This window comes from Malaya genurostris, chromosome 3 (genome assembly GCF_030247185.1).
Source record: "Malaya genurostris strain Urasoe2022 chromosome 3, Malgen_1.1, whole genome shotgun sequence".
Classification (NCBI taxonomy): domain Eukaryota; kingdom Metazoa; phylum Arthropoda; class Insecta; order Diptera; family Culicidae; genus Malaya; species Malaya genurostris.
This window is the reverse complement of record NC_080572.1, coordinates 199,192,791-199,215,041: the sequence shown is the minus strand read 5'-3', so window position 1 is coordinate 199,215,041 and position 22,251 is coordinate 199,192,791. Positions and strand designations below refer to the sequence as shown.

General features: G+C 37.8%; 3 protein-coding genes across 5 annotated transcripts; 1 reads left to right on the top strand and 2 right to left on the bottom strand.

The window, feature by feature from the left end:
• The first annotated feature begins 785 nt into the window (after window positions 1-785).
• On the top strand, window positions 786-20,997 carry LOC131434904 (transformer-2 protein homolog alpha-like). Of its 2 annotated transcripts, none has more exons than XM_058602166.1 (5): window positions 786-1,169; window positions 1,223-1,287; window positions 1,346-1,583; window positions 20,109-20,446; window positions 20,514-20,997. In XM_058602166.1, exons 1-5 carry the CDS (start codon window positions 1,137-1,139, stop codon window positions 20,629-20,631), a joined length of 792 nt encoding a protein of 263 aa, XP_058458149.1. In that variant the 5' UTR covers window positions 786-1,136; the 3' UTR covers window positions 20,632-20,997. The 2 variants fall into 2 exon arrangements, with proteins under 2 accessions (XP_058458149.1, XP_058458148.1); XM_058602165.1 differs by having other exon boundaries at window positions 787-1,169; window positions 1,220-1,287.
• LOC131434906 (lipase member H-like) lies at window positions 11,963-12,878 on the bottom strand. The gene has a single exon (XM_058602167.1). The coding sequence runs from the start codon at window positions 12,760-12,762 to the stop codon at window positions 12,058-12,060; it is 705 nt and encodes a 234-aa protein (XP_058458150.1). The 5' UTR covers window positions 12,763-12,878; the 3' UTR covers window positions 11,963-12,057.
• Window positions 20,998-21,056: 59 nt separating the features above from the next.
• On the bottom strand, window positions 21,057-22,251 carry LOC131434907 (adrenodoxin-like protein 1, mitochondrial). 2 transcript variants are annotated; one of them, XM_058602168.1, is made up of 3 exons: window positions 22,113-22,251; window positions 21,618-21,669; window positions 21,057-21,542 (listed from the first exon to the last, which is right to left on the bottom strand). In XM_058602168.1, exons 1-3 carry the CDS (start codon window positions 22,240-22,242, stop codon window positions 21,191-21,193), a joined length of 534 nt encoding a protein of 177 aa, XP_058458151.1. In that variant the 5' UTR covers window positions 22,243-22,251; the 3' UTR covers window positions 21,057-21,190. The 2 variants fall into 2 exon arrangements, with proteins under 2 accessions (XP_058458151.1, XP_058458152.1); XM_058602169.1 differs by lacking the exon at window positions 22,113-22,251 and adding an exon at window positions 21,723-22,085.

Genomic DNA, 22,251 nt, shown 5'->3' with positions numbered 1-22,251 from the left:
TTTTGCCTTATATTCAGTGATTCTTGCAATAAGAAAGTAAAAACTACTTAGAACCATTCTGTAAAGTTTATTTAGTTTGTTATTGCCTCATCCCATGGAGCATTAAAGTCAGTTGTGGCAAGAAATCATTATGTGCTGAATGTAAATATATGTTTGATTCCTTCCTAACATGTATTGTTTCCATGGCGTTTTGTCGGAACTAGTCGACGCTTATTAACGGAGGGTCAATAAAATTACATTATTACTGAACCAACTGGTTCACGATTACTGACCCAACATTTTTCAATGAATCGTATGGGACATTGTAATCTTGAGTTTATCTTTGACGAAAGGGCGATATTTGCTAGGCTTACTTGTTCATGCTGTAAACCAAACATTGGCGATTCGTTTATATGGGACTTAGGGGTATTATTATTTGTATTTGGTTAAACGGCTTTTTTTTCGTCCAACAAACCCGACAGACTGAGGTCCATTGTTAAACCATTTTTAGTATGAGGAGTTAGAGCCCCGTTAGATTAGTTTTACTGGAGAATTTCTGAAGTTTTATCCACTTTTTTTAAACTAACACTACACACCTGTACAATTCTTCTTCACGTAGAATAACAAAAAAAAATTTTTCTATATGAAGGTAACACCTAATTTTGACAGTATTTTTGCAAGAGATCGATCGACCAACAAAATAGAAACGCTTGCTGAGAGGGTTTCATTCAGTGATGTTACATGTTTTGAAATATTTCACAAGAGTATGAAATTTCATATGAAATTGTCAAAGGCTGAACGTTACGATTTTCACTGCGTAAAGTAATTACCGCGTTTCATTTAGGAGCTGATGAAGAATCAGCTTTTCAATTACAATTTATAATTTTTCGACTAGAATTGCACCAATTTAAAATATGTTTGCAAAAATTGTGAATCTACATAATTATATCATATTAGTTCAATAGGATATTCATAAAAAGTGCTGAATGTTATTGGTCTGCAGAGAATAGCTTGAAAATTTGCATCCTGTTAATTCTGTGCATGTGTGAGTTAAGGTGCGTTGCTGTCATCAGAAGCAAAACTGAGAAGGCGTAATTATCGTTTGAAATTGAAAATTATACACGATTAATAACCTATCCAGTAATACTGTGTACACAATGAGCTACTCCAGAGGCCATAATTACTATGAGGTACAAAGTTATGTTTTCTTCATATCGTTGATAATCCAAGTATGTTTTAGCAGCAAAGATCCCGTTCTCGCAGCCGTGACCGAAAATATCGTCGGGAGTACAAAGAGGAAAGCGACAGGTAGAAAATTTCTTGATGAAAAAAAAGACAAATCAGCAATTTCGTGTATCAATCGCAGGTACAATTCTTCGTACAGAACCCAGGATTACAACGGAAGCAACTCTGGACGGTACGAACGCCGTGCTCCCCGCTATCCACCATACGCGGGTAGCCAGAGAACCGAACCATCGTCCACGCCTAGTAGCGTAGTGCTTGCGGTCTTCAATATCAGCATCTACACTACCGAAGCCGAGCTGTACGACATTTTCTCCAAGTTTGGTCCGCTAAAGAAGGCAACTGTGGTGCTCGATGCCAAGGTAGGCTAGGACATAAATGTCTTTCAAATGGTCCACCAACGGCCACGATTCCAAAGTCCCACGTCCAAGTTCTGGTGCGTTTTCGAGAACGTTAGAAAACGAACCGACGTGTTTTGGATACAGCAGAACGTGTATCGTTCCGGAAGATTTGTGGATGAAATGTGTGCAAGATTATAACATTTCTTCAAAGGCTCTTCCGAACAGCACATCTTATAGCTGAAGTCGAATTATGATGTAATTTGTTTGTTTATGTTGAATGTTGTGTATGGTCGTTCGTCATATGTAATCCGGGCTGGTGGATGTTCAAATGTCTACGTTTGTTACTCTGAAGTAGTTAAAGATAATCTGAATTACTTCATCAACGAGTGTGTTTAAAGTTATTGCAAATTTGGAGATGGTTTCTTGAGGTGTGATGAATTTTAATATGGGTTTTGTTTTTTTGATTAAGCATAATTGCTGATACAAATGAGTTTTATTGTTTATCGATTCCACGTAACATTCGAGTTTCGTTCGAAAGGGTCAAGGTGAGTTGATTACAGCTTCCAATACAAATATATTATGTAGAAAAGCTCCGTCGAAGGATCCCTGAAACTGAGATTTCTTGAAATAAGCGAAGAATTTTATAAAAAAGCAACCAGATAATCGAATGAAATGAAGAAGATTTACAGAAGAACTTGTGCGGCAATCTTACTACTAGCCAGCAAGATTCAACCTTTGAATTTTGAGTGGCGAAAAAAGAAGATTTCATGTTTTGAATGCCAATCAATCAATGAATAAGAAGAGATAGTGACGACAGTCTCGAAGATGTGAGTGTTGAAGAAATTGGAAAATTTCCCCATCTTCCAGAGTGAATCCAGAATCTTAGCGTATGATGAAGATTCGAAGATAACAAAATGAAACGAATGAAGAAAACAAGAAGATAACTTGAAGAGTGATAGTAAAGTCGTAAAGAAGTCAGGCTATGTAATGAAGAAGTTACAGATCTAGAAGAATATGAAAGTGAGAAAAAAAAAACACTGGATGTCGAAAAGATAGGAACGAATAGATGGAGTGATCGGATTAAAAGGAATTCAAAAGGTAAGCGCTGTTAGAAGGACAGTAATCTATTATTTCATTCGATATAATGAATATGGCTGCTGGAACATGAACATAGCATTATCTATCAATCATAAACATCGTCGACGGTAGGACCTCAAACAGGTCTCCCTTGAAAATTCGACTGGGAAGAAGGAATATTCATTCCTAGGTGGTGCCACGTATCAATAGAACGTGCGGAGTTCATTTAATTTAAATCAACTGTTTTTCACAGGAGGCCAAAATTCACGTTGACAGCAAAATGGAGAAAATTATCATATATTTTCCGATCATCAACTTTGACGAGTCGATAAATTGTTGGTTAATCTTTAAAACGTATGAAAATTTTCCCATTACAGCTACTATTTCCACTGAATAAATTAACGAAATAAATTTTCCTTCTATTCCCGATTTGTTTACTTTGTGTAAATTATGAAGTTACGCCCCCTTAAGCATTTTTAAAAAAATTGGTTGGGTAACTTTATCGTCTCATTTATTATTTACAGTAAAAATTTCGGAAACCGCCTCAAATTATAAAAAGGAAAAAGTTTCGTTCTTCCTTCTTAGCAATTAAAGTATCGCCCTGTTGGTTGGCCTGGAACACGAAGTGCCGAAATTTACGGAAATAATGGCAATGATATTTTCGCTCTTTATAGGGCTATTGTACTAATAGTGGATGGAGTATGTAAGATGTATGGTGTGTGTGTCTACCACCTTTTGTAGCAGAACTACCGTCCATAGTACTGAAACGACTTTCCTCATCACTTCGTTCACTACTAACCCTGATCAGCATGTATAAAGGATTGAAACGGCATGTGGTTGACATCACCCATTGACCACTTGAGCGATTTTTTTGGCATGGCCAAGGGTCAATCAAAAATATAAAAAAAACGCATAACCTTTTTCTGTCAGAATGTTGAACGCATATAACTTCTTCATTTGTTAATGGATTTAATTTGGATTTCAACCACCAATCCATTCGAAAACTGCTAACTTAAATGTGGAAATGTTTTCCAATAGTACACTATTGAAAAATCAGTTTGAATTGATCCATGTTTTCAAGAGTCAATCAGAACACGTCATCAGTGCAACCAGCAATCTGCGCAAATATAAAATAAAAGCTAAAGATTGAATTTTTTTCATCATTCTTTCTGAAGTAATTCTCGCAACACGACGGGTAGTGCGAAACATTTTAATCACTTGAAATTTGCCCTGTCTTGAGCGGCCACAGCCGCAGAACGGCAGCACGAGAAGTAATATTTCTGGAGCAATTACTGCACGAGAAAAGTATATGGATTGCATATTCGGAAATCCAGAAGTGCCTATGATTGATTTTGTGTCTCATTGAACGTTCGCGATTCGATGGCTCGTGATTAAATTCATGTAAATTATCTGCCAATCAATTCGGAACGATTTTGTTTTAATTTGAATATCAACGCAGTTTATGTTTTCCTATGTCAGTTTGAGCTAATCAAGAAATACTGAAGACTTTTAATAACAAATAATTTCTCATAAGATACGATAGAAGTAAGCCTATTTCTCTTCTCCGGTGGCAGATGCTTTTATTTTTTAGATATTGTATTAAATTTTATTTTGTTTGCATATCTAGGTTTCATTCTTTTCACGAGCACTAATTATTAACGGTTTCTTGCTAGGTTATTGAATATCTTCTATAAAACAAATCAATATAACTATTCATATTGTTGTCATGAGCTCTTCCCTACAAAAAATTTCTCTAGCTACTTCAATTCGATTTAGTAGAAAAAAAACGTTTCCCCCTGATTATTATGACTTTTGATTGCTGTAAAATAAAAGTGAAATGGATAAAAGTTAGGTGGGTCAGAGACATAACCGTGATCGCCGTGTGAGTTCCACTTCAGTTTTTCAGTTCTCGATTCGATCGACTAAGTGCTAGAACTTTCGTCTGAGTTGGGTGCTAGATCCAAGAGTGCGAAACTGTCGCCAAGCATAAGACAGTCACTGCCAACGATATGCGCAGCTGTTACATTAAACAGTAGCAAAGACACCACATTAACAAGATATCCAGCTCTCACATTTCCCGAACAAATGATTGGCAACATCCTTTTTTGCGAGTATGGCGCCCTCAGCCGTGCCCGCATCGAATCTCGTACATAGAAGTAGGGGAGAGAAATGTCAAACACGTGCGCGCGAAAATAGCAGCACTGCGCACCCATACAATTGACATGATATGTTGAATGTGATGCCGTGCGATGGCGTTGCTGAACTGAAGATTGATTTCGTTCCAAGCTGACAGGGTCTGACAGTAGCCAACACGCAATGACACGAGAGCTTGGCGCAATCATGAGAGCCACGACACAAGACAGCAACATTGAGGGCAATAATTTTGTCGCACTCTCTCACAGCAGTCAAAGCCAAAGCGTTCGTTTTGTGGTAGTGTACGTACATACTGAGTAAGTAGCTGCTTTGTTCATTTCCGGTCACGGGTTTCGAGAATGTCACCAGCTCAAAATGTAATCACATTTTCACAACGGGACTGTCATATTCGCTGTGACCGATCTGTGGCGATAAATTGAATGCGAACGGCGGTGTTTTTATTACCGGTTCAATTTCAGTTTTGAAAAAAATCAATCATGAAGCTTGTTCATGCAGATGTTTCAAAAATATTACAACAATTTACTTAAATTTCATACACGAAGTATCAGGAGCGCAGCTTTTGCCTTTCTAATATGACGCAAAGGCAAGAAATCTTACAGTAGAGACAATAAATTTTGCGCTCCTATCACTTCTACAATTCTCGTTCAGGCTAAACGGGGTTTAATTGTTTGATCGAGAAAGTGCATTAAAGTAAATCAACCAAGTGGAAATAAAACAAAATCACCCGAATTGCCAAAACGAACCCACCATCCAAATTCAGGAATTCACAGTATTTACCTTAGCATTTAGAAACAAAACACGTATGGATACAGCAAAAAAACGTGCTTAATCCACCTAGCAGTGAGATGATACCTTTTTTTATCAATCCGCATGTGTTTTTTACATGAATATTCTTCGGTGTAATATCGAAACTGCAAATCGGATCGAATTTGAATCTAAAAGTGTAACAATCGATTAAACATTCCATGATATGTCGAAGTAATTTCCACTTTAGAGTTTAGAGTAATTTAAGGTACTTCCAGAGCCGGTATTCAGGACCAACATAACCCAAACCGATTCGTTTGGCCATATGACGATTAAATTGCAATATTTTTGGGTCCAACTTTAAAGATTTTCGGGATTGTCATCTTTTATATCGCTTTGAATTTCAAAAATTCATCATCTTACAATTCCAGAATCGGAAGTCAGAATTTGAAAAAAACTGGATTTATTTTAATTTGAAATTTTGTTTTTGAATTTCGATTTGGCTTTTTTTGAGAAAACGATTGAGCTTTGAGAAACGATTCGATACTGGAACCGGAATTCGAAATTCGGTGTAGCCGAAGTCAGACAACTTCACCTGAGTAGTTGTATAGTTTACATTTGTTTCAAAATGTTTAAAAATAAATGACATCTTTGAGAAATGAGTGCGAATTAAATTTTTGGGTGCCTTCCGAAACGAAAACTGAATACAACCAAAAATGAAACAAGTTTATTTGGTTATCGACTATCCAAATCTGCTAACCATTTTTATACTAATCACCCTGTATCCCCGAAACCGGAAGTTGGATTTGACTGAAGAGCAAGATGTTTTAAAGAATCTTGAAACTTTTCATTTGCATCTTAGATGATTCTTAGATTTCATTTGAATCTTAGATCGGTTCAGCCATCTACGAGAAGAATGAGTTACACAATTTTGATTTTGTTTCATATATCATCCTGTAGCTCCGGAGCCAGAGGTCGGAACCAAACATAATTCAGTAACCTTGTTTGGGAGCATACGACTTTTCATATGAATCTGAGTATTTAGAAAAATTGAGTAAAATTATTTGTCACACACGCATTTGCTGATCTCGACGAACCGATTCGAATGGTATATGGCTGTTATGTTCTTCTAGCATTTATTGCTGTAAGTAGTTTAAATCAGTATTAATTATACTGCTTTCATTGCCTTCAATTCGAAAATGCTGTCATCATCTGATTTACATATGGCATATTCGAACGATTATGTTGCCAAAAAGGAACCGTGCTAAAATCGGTCCGAGGCAAAATATCATGCTGTACACAGTCTTTTGGGTACTTAGAAAGAAATGTATGTAACAGTATGAAAAATCGTGTTTTATATTGCTCCTAAGCGTTTCTTTGCCAGACAGCGCTCAAAACTTCTACTGCTGGAATAGGGGAAAAAGTCGCTTACACAAAAATTTCGATATCTCCATTAAAAATGGACGGATTTTAACAATCTATGGCTTGTTGGATAGCTATTACCGTGCGGAATCTAAGTACGAAAATATATTCTGCTTTTAAGGTTAATTGTGACAGATACTGTCAAAAAACTGAAAATTTTGACATAAAACTTCGTATAACTCAAAAAGTAAACATCCGATCTCAAAACCATTCAATAGCGTTCTGGGTGACGGAGAGACCTTTCATTTGCGACTAGTTTGATCAAAATTGGTCCAACCACCCTTTGAGATCTCGACCTCTTAGTTGACAACACATATACACACACACACACACACACACACACATACGCGCGGACATTTGCTCAGTTCGTCGAGCTGAATCGATTGGTATTCGGCCTCGGAAAATTTATCTAAAGTTTGAGCGAATTCTATACCTATTTTTTAAATTTATAAAAAAAAGGTAAAACCGTCTGCTTTGGGAATCACGACTTTCTTGTGCATGTCCCCTTACACCTCATGAGAATGGACATAAAACGAATTTCAAAGTTGAGCCTTGTTGGCGACTATCTCTCGAAAGTTGTTGAATTTAGAAGGAGCTACTGTTTATTATGGCTAGCCATTCTCAGATTGAAAAGAGTAGAACAGTTATCGATGAGAGGAAACGACGACATTCACGAGAGAAAATGTCATGAGACCTATGACATTTTTCATCTGCTATAGTCACGGCGACTGTGCGGTTTGACTGTCTGCTGTTTCGTGTCATTTTCCAGTACCTGGCTCGATCAATCCGATTATCAGTGACATTTTAAATGCCATTGAATATTCACTGATTTTATGAATGTGTTAGTGTAAAAGTTAGGTGACTTACGCCATTTAACAACACTCCAGCTAGAGGAATAGATGATGCTGACTAAGGTGTTCACCCCTATTCTGTATTTCGATCGAATCGGATTACTTCGATTGAATGTCAAAATTTTGCATTCTGTAATTCGATCGAGTGATGATTTTGTATAGAAAATTCGAACTCGATCGTTGTAGACGAAATTTATTTGGAATCGGTTGTTGAAATTTATTCGGAATTCATTATGATTTCCACAAGGATTTTGGAATGAAAATTTCTCGCCGATTCGGAATTCATTCGGATCTGATAACATGGGAAATAGAGATGGAAAATATCGACTAAAATCGGTTATCGATAAGATCGATATATCGTAGTCTGATATCGATATTTTAATCCATCAGTGGAAATCTATAGCTTCAAATAAATAAATAAATAAATCAGCAAATGTCTACAAAATAGAGTGATATTTTAAAATGTCGGTTTTCACAGTGATTAAGTAGCCTTTTTGTAAGAGAAAGGCAAAAAACTTCTTTTTAATCCAACTAGTGGTGAGTTCGGCTCAATATTCTCAGAGATGGTTAAACAGATTTCAACAATAGTAGAAATTGTTTGAAAGCTACTATTTATCAGTTACGTCAGCTATACCATTATATCTCTTTTAAAAAAAGAGGATAGCCATTTGACATTCGACATTAATTCACATCTTGAGATTAGTTTTCAAACGGGACAAAACTTGTAGAAAATGGTTGTCATCTCGAAAAAATGGAGCAGAGAGAAAAATCTTTACAAGGTGCACACACATGTACACACAGACATTCGAATGGTGAGTCGAACATTGATGCGTCTTCAAGCTAATTGTTTCTTGTAGAGATTATAAAAGTAATTTTCATTGACACAAAATAGACGAAAATGACATCAAATAAATGTCACTTTCAGCTCCGCTTGCAAATTATGAGAACGAAATCCATGTCCAGTCCACGACATAAGCGGAACAATAGCTTTGGGTTCTTTTTCTTTCATTTACCCTTTCAGTCATTTTCGGTTTTCTGTAGAAAGCATATACTATGCAGTGTCGATATTCTACCGAAGTTTTGAGAATCGATAATGACAGAAAACGATGCACAATGATTTTGACCTATTGGTGCTCAAATCTATAGTAGTTTTAGTTTTCAAAGAGATTCTGGGTGTAATTACTGCGATTTATCATATTTTAGGCACCCTTTATAGGGGGGTTTTGCAATGACTGAGTTGAAACATATTTTGGAGAAGCCAAATGAATGGAAAACTTAACATAAAGATGATATCGGTCGGAAGACGGTCAGAATGTAGACCATGTTTGATGTACGTTCTATCATGCCTAACCGTGTTTTAAAGCTGTGTCTATCACAAGGTTCAGGGTCGCGAAATGTAGCGCGTATGCACGGAATGCAGGTTCGAATCCTGTCTCTGAGCGTATCTTTTAAAAAAAATCATTATTTCTTTGAAGATTTTCATTCATTTGGCTTCTCCAAAATATGTTTCCACTCAGTCATTGCAAAAACTGAACTTAGTTATGGCGAATTAATGAATCGTTAAATAGTCAAACGACACAGATTTTCAATATAACGACGAAAGAATAAGAATTGAAATTCAACTGATTCTCCCTGCAGACGTTAGTTTGGTTTCGTCTCGTTATAGACGAACGAGCGACGTTGGCAATTATGCTCTCTTTAACTGAGGATGACGAAAATGCTTCGTCTCTCTTCGTTTGTTTTGGATGCGGTCAAGGGGGAAATCACTCTAAACTCTAGACAATCTCATACTAATAAACTCATGTCATTCCGAAATAATTTTCTCTAATCTCATTTAATCCCAACTAGTCTAGATAAGTTTGGGTAATTTAAAACTATTCCAACCTAGTTTTGGCTAATCTTGTTTGAAGTGTATCTATCATTCGAGCTCCCATGCAGAGATGCCATTTATACAGATTTATCTGTATTATACAGATTTTTACATGCGCATACAGATTTAATACAGAGTACAGATTTTATACAGATTTCTCAAATTAAATACAGATTTATACAGATACCACAAAAAGTAAGAAAGAAATAATGAAACTTTTCCGTCTGAGTGTGTTTGATTGCCCATATTAAAATGAAATTTTTTTCGTACAGCTGTTTAATGATGAACGCTGAAATACATTTATATCATAATATGAAACCAATTTGAACTGATGTTCATGGAAGTCATCACTGAAAAGTTGTATGACCTGACTTGACGTTGCGTATTGGGCGTTTGAATTCCAAGTCATCATTTTCAAACGAAAAAAGTATATGGATTTACAATTCAATTGTGGTTGATAACAAAAACAATTAAATTTCGTCGTTGAATGTTCTTGTCAGTGCGGCAAGGACTTACGATATAAAGGAATTCTCCTTGCATCTGCCAGTGCATCTATAACAATAATCTAATGGAATAACATCTTTAAACATCATTTTATTTCCGATTCATTAGTAAATACAGATAAATACAGATTTTTTATACAAAGCAATACAGATTTTCTATGAAAATATCTGGCATCTCTGCTCCCACGTTTACAGCTCTTATGTCAAAATAATGCTTTTCCAGATCTCGGCTAAACTTCTCTAATCCCATTCTAATCCAGCGAAATCCCTGCTAAACTTTTTTACTCCCGGTAAAACTTTTTTGAGTTCAGACAAAGTTTAGAGTGATTTGCCCCTTGGATGCGGTCATTTACGAATGAGATAGTGAAGTTTTTCGGATTGAATTCTTTCATTGAGAATGCGTGACCATTTTAAGCTCTGGTTTCTAGAGTTCGGTTAGGTGTGCATAAGTTAGAATGACTTTAGGTTTGGTGACTTCAGGATATGCAAGTGGTGTCAGATATTTTTCAGGTATTCATCTCCATTAAGGAGCAAGACTCTTTCCTGATTTTAATCAATAAATCTTTCATATTGTTGAAAAATAAATCAATCGGATCATTCTGCTTAAAATTGCAATTCAAGAAAAGTGAAAATCTTAGTCTAAAATTCTTCCGCTTTCCTCACAACTGCTCGAGAAAAAATATTTCAGTTTCAGCTTACATCCACTAACACATTTGATTAGCAACAAACACATTCCTATATGGACTTCCTCTTGCAGCAATCATTGCGATATAAAGATTTACGTACCTTCTATAAGTAAACCCGAAAAATAGGAACCTTTAATTTAACACGCGAAAGACAATGGATATGAAATGTTGTCGTAAAATTATTTATTTTTCCGGAAAACTGCTTTTTAACAAAAGAACATTTAGTTTTGTTTATTTTGTGTAGCGCAATCTAATAGAAATCCATTGAAGCAGTGTTGCTAACTTTTTTATTAGGGAATTCAAATCTATATTCATAAAATGTAAGCAATTTTCCATCAAACGTTGTTAAAAAAATTATTAAAACTGATATTTCATCCAAAAAGTCTGGCTTAACGTTCGTTTGAGAATAAATTATTGCTAAAAAAGATTGTTTGAAACTCAATCGTGCAAGCCACTTTGATAAACTGGTTGCACTGCATATATGAAATAGATCTATGACATACGTACCAAATAAAATGTACGTAATACACAAATTACCAACACCAGTTAACTTGGTCTATTCTTGATCCCTCAATTAGACGAAATTCTTCATACTCACGTCAATCCGGTTATGTCTATGACAATATTCTCTCGTTTTTGCTTACCCATATTTATAAGATCCTCTACCATCAGCAATCGTTCAAACTGAAATAAATTGAAAATTTTTGGCAGTAATGGTAAACGCGTATGCACGCACTGCATAAGAACGCAGGTTCGAGTCCTGTCTCTGAGTGTATCTTTTTCCAAAAAATCATCTTTTCTGTGAGATTCTTTTTCATTACATGTTTCTACTCAGTCATTGCAAAACTGATATGGGCATCACAATCACGCTGTCTCGTGATAAACACGTTGATTGGATTGTTCAATTGGAAGAAGTATTTGTGGATGAAGTTCTAATGACTCCAGTAAAGATGTAATAAACATAGATTCACGTTTTGTTTGCTGAGTGATAGCGTCCTAGTAACTGATTCAAATCGAGAGTCATTTTTTGCAAAGCTAACTAATAAAATAATAATAAGCTGAAGTGAGAACTGCAATCTCTGTTAATTGCACATTTCTTTTATTTATTAGTAACAAAAATTTTCGCACCTGTTTCATTGCAATCCATCATTTTTAGTCTGAGTATTACCCTATCAATTTGTACGACGGTCAACCCTGCGCGAACGGAGACTCGGCATTAGTCTTTAAATAATAGACCCCACTGACATCCCGGCCTTGGTTGGATGGTTCTCCGCCCATGTTGGCATCGTCTCCACTTGGAGTGCACAAACCCTCCAGAATTTCGTCGTAGCTGGCGCACCGTGTAGCTCGAAACGGAATCGATGTAGCAATGGATTCGATGAAGAAAGTCGGAGCCCGTCCATGGGCACAGCCACCACCGGTATCCGGACCACAACCGGGTTGCGTTCTTCCTCCGTTCGGATAAAAGTTAGCTTGGCCCAGCGGTGAATCGATACCGACCTGCCCGGCATTAGTCATAATTGTTTCCACATACAACCCGTCCTGCGGTGACACGGCATCTTCCTGTCCCGGAGAGAACAATGGACCGGCGGGGTCCAGTGCGATGATGGAATTCAACTGCCCTTTCAGATGTTTGCCAGCGTTGCCCGCTACGTGGGCTCCGAAACTGAAACCGATGATGTTCATAGTATTTGGATTAACTCCCGTGTGTTCGATCAGCTCATCTATCAGTAGGCCAAGCCCGTAGCCTGCCGGTCCTACCTGTAATCTTGCTTCGTCGTAGTTCGAACTCGCCGCACCAACGCTCCAGTCGACGTAAATTACGTTGAATTCGCCGATGGCTAGCAACCGGTTACGAATTGCCGAATTCATGCCATCATTGGCGCTGCTCATCCAACCGTGAACGGAGAAACGGGTCGGATGAGCGGGATTGAAATTTGACCAGGCTCATGATCTAGTCCGGCGGTTCGCGACAGTTCGTTCGTTTTGATATTGACCAAACGCATGTTTCCTTCGGTGTTCGGAATCAAATGCCAAGTGGGTTGCATCAGGGGGTGGCCCACAGCTGGAAGCAATGCAAATTGTTCGACATTAGATTAAAAATTATCTCCAGTTCACAGTACAACTTACCAACTGTTAAAAATCCCACAAAAAGAATTTTGAAAACAATCATTTTACGCGGTCTTCTAAATATGTACTTGGTTCATTGAATGACGGCTTGGCTTAAGGTTTTAGGCTTTTATAGTGTTATCATCACTAGAAGAAAAAAAAACAAAACATATTTATCACGCGTGGGATTGATAAGAACACATTGTTATTTATGACCATGGACCCCACGAGGCTGAAATCGGATTAGTGTGGACTAGTATTTTCGAACATGCTTTAAGGTTCAATTTAGGATGTTGTTTCATATGAAGTTAGGGTTACCAGCTCGGATGCGCCCCTCACCCGGCAGCAAGCATGATTTTGTGCTTATGAGCTAATTATGTTCTAGACAGCAAAGGATTTCAGCTCTCGAATTTTAGGATTTAATTTTCCATTGAACCTGAGTTTTTATGTAATTTGCGACTTTTTAACTCAATGACCGAATATTTCAATCCATTGATCGTTTTGTGAAGCGAGTTTTTGGTAATTTATTGCCATAATATTCAACATATATTCGAAAATCATAACGCCTTGATCCAAATAGAGTTATGGTAAAAGCATACTGACAAAGACTTTTTTGAATGAATCCGTTTTGCAAGTTTTCTAGCATGAATCGTCATAATTTTTTTTGCTAATGCTAAAACTTTCTTGTAAATGGTCTATAAATCATCATCTCTTTTCAGAAATGAGTTGCTGTTCTAAGTCGTTAATTTTATTTTTCATTTGATCAGAAAATATAGTCACCGTAATCGGAATCCCACTGTGCCATTGTGTAATGAAAACCGCTAAAATGTTACCGGAGAGACTCGAAACCAGCCATCTGACACCGGTATGTGAGCACCAGCCATTTGGAAGTATACCGATTACGTTGAGCCCCTCGCGTTTCGGGCCCCAAACACTGCGATGTTTTGATACTCATCGCGACTCTCAAATTGTGAAAATTATCTCCAGTTAATGTCCCAAAACACTGTCTGCTGTGTTTTAGGTAAACCGACAAGTTATTGTGAGAGAGTCGACGCAAAATTCACTAATATCCGTGCACTAAACAAGGTAAACGCGTTAAACAAATGCATTACTGTTTGTTTGTTTACGTTGCAATCAGCTGATTTTTAAGTTCCGATTTTGATCTCATCAAGATGGCGTCGTGACAGGGGGCCGCTCGAAACAGTAGATAACTCCTATCCGGGGACATTGTTTTACCAATTAGACTACCCTGCATGTGAAAACTCCCGAAGAGATGGCCTAATTGACTAGAAGAACCAAGTATGCTTCGCTTCTCTTGATCACCACAGCATTCAATTATAGAAATTTTGGCAGAAACACCGAGATTTGTCGGTTACGTCACATATAAGATTAAGTCTCTCGAACCGGAAATGTTCGCCATAATCCTTCCAAATTTAATTGACATAGTTAGCTTTCAAATAAGCCGAAATTGATCGAAATTCATTGAGCCATCTAGAGAAAATTCAGCCGATGCAAAAAATGTGCGGTTAGTCTGTTACGTCACTCATACTATTATATTTTCAGAACCGGAAGTGACAACCATTTGATTTTAGAAATTCATCTAAAATTCAATAATAGCTTTCAATCGGTTAAGCCATTTCTAAAAAAAATTGAGCGGTAAAGCATACAACGCGTTTTGTCGATACGTCACTTATACCATTATATCTCCGGAACCAGAAGTGACAGCCATTTGATCTTCGAACTTGATCTACAATCGAACGAGACTAAGCTTATTAAAATCGGTTCCGCCATCTCCGAGAAAATCGAGCGGTAAAAAAATCTTTGAAAGGTGGACACACATGCATTTACCGATCTCGTCGAGCTAAGTCGAATGGTATATAACACTATGGGTCTCCAGAGCTCCGAATGAAAGTAGGGTTTCTACAACAATTCTATTGCCATTCTATAGAGAAAGGCACAACTTTGGTTTCTTACCATCCCATCACCGGTTTCGTATAACGGCACGATGCCAGTTTCGACCAAAACAGAGTGTCCACCTTCGTGGGACCGGAGGAAGGACAGCAGGCAATTCTGGAGGCATTTGGTCGTTGATGAAGCAGGCGGTTATGTACGGTTTATGGAATTTACCGCACTCACAGATCGCGTGCCACATCAAGTACTTCTTGGCAAATTATTAGACCTTCTTCTTCCGAAACTTCTCCGGAACATCGAAACTTCTCGACATGAAACTCCAGGCCAAGGTTCTTGTTTTTTCCAATCCACTTAAATAACCAATCGCTATTCTTCTGTTTATTGATTCGGTTCGAAACCTTCGTTATCGAAATCCGACCCGCTTTACTGCCTGTTGGATAAACCATACTGACGCATTGATATTTCTCTGGCCTCGTCCCGAATCGAAGAGTTCGGATTATGCTTAGAGTGTTCCCTCATATTTCCAGCGCTCACAGAACAGCATTTCTTCACCGTCACCTTGAACGATTTTACCTAATGTTTCACGATCCACCTATGAAGCAAAGCGAAGCAAAGTCGAGGTCATCTCGATGTCCAATTGACAGATTGTAACGTAATTTTGTACATGTAAATATTACACTCTTGACTGGTGTTTCTCAGAATTTCATTAATTTTTTTCCATACAATAAACAGTTATACACAAATGAAAGTGTTGCATTATTTTAGCAATTTGGGTCAAAATAATCATCTGGAATTAGCTTTATTGCGAACAGTGTTCATTTTCGTATGTTCTGCACTCAGGCACGTACCAAGAGGAAGGCCCAAAGGGCTCTGGCCCTTCCCGAAATCAAGCACTTTCTACGATTGGTTTGATGCATACTATTTATACATTCAATTTTCATACATAATATAAAAGTTTATAAAAAAAAGATTTTCGTTCATTTGATAACATTTTTAGGAGGTAAAAGTCGACTAAACATTATGGGGCTAGTACTCCTTCAAAACATACTATGAAATATTGGTTTCAAGAGTTTCGTGGTGATCGAAATTCCATTACTAATTAAGCCCACAGCGACAGGCCGTCCAATGCGGTTACAAAAGACAATGTCAAAACTAATTGAACATGAATCTGGATGACTGAAAAGGGATGGTGCGTTTTTTTTGGTTTTTGCAATGACTGAGTGGAAACATATAATGGAGAAGCCAAATAAATAAGAAACTTACAGAAAAGATGACGTTTTGGAAAAAGATTCTCTCAGAGACAGGACTCGAACCTGCGTTCTGCAATCCGTGCATACGCGTTTGACATTCCCGCCACTCTGAGCTGCGGTAGACACAGCTTTACCACAAAACTGGGTGTGGTAAGCGTACATCGAACAATGGTCTTAATCCTAGCCGCCTCACGACCGGTATCACATATCCAAACCTCCTTTCTATTCAGCATACAACAAACACTGGCCTTCTCGCTCTATATCTATTTTTCATTCAAGCAAAATAATAAAAAAACGTTCTTATTTAAGAAACCGCTAGAGTCAGATTCAATACTACATTACATTTACGGTCGTTTTAACACATAAAATAATTAGGCGATATTAATGCTCTGCAGGCGCGTAGCCAGAGAAAATTTTCGGGGGGGGGTTTAGAACATGGTGATAAATCAACACATGTACAATTTATATCACAATGTTTCCCATGGGTTATAATTTTTTGTTTCGGGGGGGGTTTGAACCCCTAAAACCCCCCCCCTGTATACGCGCCTGATGCTCTGTACGATATATTCGAATTGAATGTATTCGACAAATAATCATCAAAATTTTTAAACTAGAAGCGCTTCCTGAATAGTTTCAAAATGTTTGCTTCTTTATACATTGTCACTTATTGAAATAAATTCGTGGAATTGAAAGTTTAGCATTCATCACTCTGTAATTCCGGAATCGGATGTCGAATCCGGACAACGGAACTAAAGCTTGCTTCATTTAGAATTGGAACGTACTTTTACTCATATTGTGGCGCTCCTGGTGGGCGGATTTGGAAGTTCTTGGTGCCCACGTGTCGGGAATTTTGTCAGCTTCACGTATGATTTTTGACCAGGAGCTGACCAAGTTCGACGGGTGTCTTCTGATGGACGATGAAACCTATGTCAAGGCTGACTTCGGGCAAATCCCAGGTCAAAAATTTTACTTGGCAACGGCTCGGGGGGATGTTCCAGCCAAATTTAAATTTGTTGTTGCCGACAAATTTGCAAGAAAATTTATAATTTGGCGGGGCATTTGCAGCTGTGACAAAAAAACGAAAGTTTTCGTTACAAATAAGACAATGACATCGGAACTATACCAAAAAGAGTGTCTCCAAAAACTAATTTTGCCGTTCATTCGATCCCTCGACCATCCCGTAATGTTTTGGTTAGATTTGGCAAGCTGTCGTTACAGCAAAGTCGTTCAAGAATGGTATGCAGAGAAAGGGATCCAGTTTGTTCCGAAAAACCTTAACCCACCCAACTGCCCCCAGTTCCGCCTTATGGAGAAATACTGGGCAATTATGAAAAGGAGACTCAAGGCAAAGGGAAAGGTTGTCAAAGACATCAATCAAATGACGACCTGGTGGAATAAGATAGCTAAAACGATGGACGAAGAAGGTGTGCGCCGCCTAATGAGCCGTGTTACAGGAAAAATTCGAGAATTCCTTCGAAACCGTGACGAATATATTAATCCGTATTTTTTCTTAAAAGTATGAAGAAAACGCTACATTTGTATAAAAAAAGATCTTGAATCCAATAATAAATAACTGAAATACAGGCAATTGTCTTCGTTCCAACTCTATCTGAAGCATGCTTTATATGATAAGAGAAAAAAGTTAGCAACACTGCTTCAATGCATTAATATTAGATTGCGCTACACAAAAGCAACAAAACTAAATTTTTTTTTGTTAAAAGCAGTTTTCCGGAAAAATAAATAGTTTTACCTTGCATATCCATTGCCTTTTGCGTGTTAAATAAAAGGTTCCTATTTTGCGGGATAGCTAAAAGAAGGTAAAGGTTGTTAAATCTTTATTTCACTATAATCTCTGCAAGAGAAAATCCATATAAGAATGTGTGCGTTGCTAATCAAATGTGTTAGTAGAAGTAAGCTGAAACTGAATTAATTATTCTCGAGCAGTTTTCAGGAAAACGGAAAAGTTTTAGATTAAGATTTTCGTTTTCCTTGAATTGCAATTCTAAGCTGAATGAACTGATTTGTTTATTTCTCAACCATATGGAAGATTTACTGATTGAAATCAGGAAAAGAAGCACAGCAATTTGTTTTACGCACACATTGTTGACATTACTCATACGCTTGCAAAGTGTTTTGCCCCTTAACATATAGAACTTTTTGCTTCAGACACTCACAGTTCCATTCAAAATTGGTCAAATTTACTTTTATTATTAATTACTTTCTATGCAAATATGGCAATTTTTGTTATTTACTTGTACTTTTAGAACTGCACTCACGCCTTCAAGAAACAAAAGATGCTAAAGGCGCACCTGAAACTGATTGTTTCTCTGGCTTTAGCCTAATTGAAGTCGTGTGCCCGGCCCTAGAACTAGATACATCAAGAATCATCAGTAAGATTTATTTGTATCTGTGGGCCCCACCCGAAACGAAATGCTTGGTACGAGCCTGTCTGCACGACCTCAACATCGACAGTTTTTGTTGCATATCAACCCATGCTTCATTTCTTCTACATTCTTAATTACTTTAAGTTATTTTAGAAGGTGCATAAAGACCTAGTATTATTGTATTGGGCGCAGATCCTGAGTGTTTGGGAGATTCTTTCAACACGAATTCCACCACATTTGCTTCATACCATTCTAGCATGTCTGTCGTATAGTGGTATGATGTCAAAATTATTCAGAATATGGTCGAACCGTCATGATCCTCCAGAAAAGGGATGAAGCCGCTTCTGGAGACACACCATTAACGGTGCTTGCGATAACGAAATATGTACTCCGCTTTCCACAAGTAAAAGTCGCTTGCCAAATTACAAACTTCTTGGCAAATTTCAACATCTTCGGTGTCCGCAGGCTCTTGAGAACATTACACTTATACTTATGTTTTTCGTCACGGTTTGGGGACTTCTAAACCTTGAATGTACACACTTAAATTTATGTTACTGAAGAGCACGAACTCGGAGACCGTCACAGCCGTAAAAAAATTTGCGACCATCAAATAACCAGGCCTAAAAATTCAAAAAGTTATGAAAATTTCGTACTTATCTGTTTTATGACGATTAGACGTTTTGACCAACACATATTAAGTTCAGCGAAAAAAGGCTATTCAATTTAAATATTAAACTATAATAAAATATAAAAATTAAACGAAAATCTGTGCTCCTGTTACTGCTGTATAAGAAATTCAAGTTAAATGTTTTGTGATTGGATTTTTATTTTTGTTATTATTATCAATATAATTGTAATCACAGCCGATAAATTCGGTCATGTTTTGGAAACGTTGTAGGTTTTCGTTCTCTCGTACACGCTATACGAAATTGAACAATGGCGGTGGTGTTTTCTTCTTCTGTACCAGCAAGTACCGATGCGTACCGGTTTTGCATCGTCATATTCTATGACGCTTTGAAAGTTTTGACACTCATCGCCCTATATTTTTGGAAGCGGAAGTTGTTGCTTAGAAATCGGATTGAGTTCCGTTTTTTTCTTCACTATTATCGTTGCCTTTGGAACAATAATTTCAAAGTCTAAAGTCACAGTGGCTCTAAAAATGGGTACATAGTTGTCTGGTCTTGTCTCAAGTGCTGCGGCCGGGTAGAACTTTTCTAGCAATTCTGGCAGCCAGATAGCTTCTTCTAGCACCCACACTGCCTGGTGGCGAGGACCGTGTAGATGGCTAACTTATTAGGAAATTACGTAAAGATATGGGCATTTAAAAATAAGCGATATTTGAAGATTATTCACTCCCCGGTGAAAGGTCTGAAAGGTTAAAGACGAAGTAAATAAATCAAACAATAATAACAATAGTAACGTAATTCGCTCTTTAACGCTGAGAAAATGCTTTGGCTAAAAATAATAATTCATATAACTATGACCCTTCACGATTATCGAATTCTTGCTGTAGCTCAGAAACATTCTTATGTTCATTCACAACATGCCTTCTAATCTACATTTATGTTCTCTACTCCATTCATAGACCGGGCGTTCCCGTGGTTTTGGTTTCGTGTACTTCGACAGTGTCGAGGATGCGAGGGTGGCCCATGAACAGGCTAACGGCATAGAAATCGGAGACCGTAGAATTCGTGTGGATTACTCTGCCACCGAAAAGCCGCACGATCCAACTCCCGGAGTTTACTACGGCAAAGTAAGTTATCCGAAGACAAGTTCCTACGGGCCACCGGCTCCGGTTGCTAGCAGCAACATGGGAGCACCGATGCCCACCAACACCGGAGGATACTATCATTGTCGTGCATGTGAAATCGAAGCCCGCGAACGGGAGAGATGGGAACGTGAGACTCGGCGGTACAACAATGGGTAAGTGAAGTTTTGTGAAATATGTTCTCACGAATTTTGTAATTGTTTTGGAATCATCTTTCCACAGAGACCAGTACTACTACCAACAGGAAAAGTACACTCCTCACGATACTCGCCCTCGGGACCGACCGGCCATGCCAAGACCCAGAAGTGATTATTACCGAGGCGGTGCAAGCATTCGCTGACAGTGGCCTCCGATGCATGCAGTAGCTCCGCCGGGCGGATATCATACGATGATGTAGGCACATCCCGTTAGTGTTTCCTCTTCCAACCTTGCTTCCCCAGTTCTTTATGGTCAAGATGCCTCAAACTACCTTAGTGACGTTCTGATTTATATTGTTCAAGAGCTGTTGAGCGTCTACCGCTACGATTCACATTTTGAGTGACGCAATGCTCACGAAAATAAAGCTGTCCCCACGTACGTTTATTGCTATTGACTTTCCACGAAACATATTTAACGGGCATTACAGCTCTTATAAAATTATAGTTTAACATTAAAAACGATTCACACAATTCTGAACTATTTCATATATATGAATTTTAGAAAATGATGTAAAACTTGTGAATTATTACTCTATATCCGAACTGCCTTGCGAAATAAAACAACCTGTCTCGTTTTATCCGTTATTGTACTATAATTATGATAACAATTTCGTATCATACATCTAAATATTAATTTTTTTTCTGTTTAAATAAAACGACTCCAATCATTCGCTAAATAGAATAAAACAAACTATTACTTGATTAGTGTGGCTTTGGTTTGTGCCCGTCAACGTAGAAATTCCGCGTCGCTTGGGGCAACTGCAGTTCCATACCGTCCAGCTCTTTCGTTAGCACTATCTGACAACCGAGCCGTGAGTTCTCCTTTAAAAACGGTGCCATATCTAACAGATCGTCCTCTTTTTCCTCGGAAGCCGGTAGCTTTTCACTGTAATCGCCCAAAACGTACACATGGCAGGTGGTGCACGCCAGTGACGCTTCACAGGCACCCTCCATTTCCACACCGTACCGATGAGCAAGATACAGTGCGTTATCACCCACCTTACCACGAACCGTTATTCGATTCCCGTCTTTGTCGATGTATGTTATATTCACTCTGTGAAAAAACAAGGGAAATGCGGCAGATTGTTGGATTGATACAAAATCTGTATTAGGAAAAAGAAATACATACACCTCAGATTCATTCTTAGGATCCTGCCACTCATATTCTCCATGCCTAAGAGCTGTAATGGTAAGAGGTTTGAATTTCGTTATCACTACCAGAGGAAAAACTTACTTCGAGAAGATTGGATGCTGCGTGTTAAAAGCCAATATTGGCAACTGTTAAGAAAGTTATGAGCCAAGTATCGTACGCTACTAGCAATTGACATTCTCGCTAGAGATGAAGATCAATGCATATATCAAACCAAGGATTTTTGAAGAACAGGAAATAATAATAAACGACCGGTCAAAGCTCTGATGCAACAATATCAATAAACATCGAATCCGGGGATGTCAAGCCAGTTTTAAGGCTTGCACATACAATTTACTTTAATGAAATTACATATTTTATTAACTTCGAAAACATATGAAATAACTACCGGTTATTTTTTGTAATCCTAACGAAATGTCGGCAAACAAACCTTATATCCACAAGAATTTTAAAATAATCATCTGTGATACAAACCAGTAGAAGTGACATCCCTATTTAAGCAATCAAACTTGTCGTCAAGTTCCAGATGAAAATAAAGTGCAATACACGGTGGTAATGAAGTACTAAATAATCGGTAACTATAAATAAAAATGCAGACTCGCATTGGTTTGGC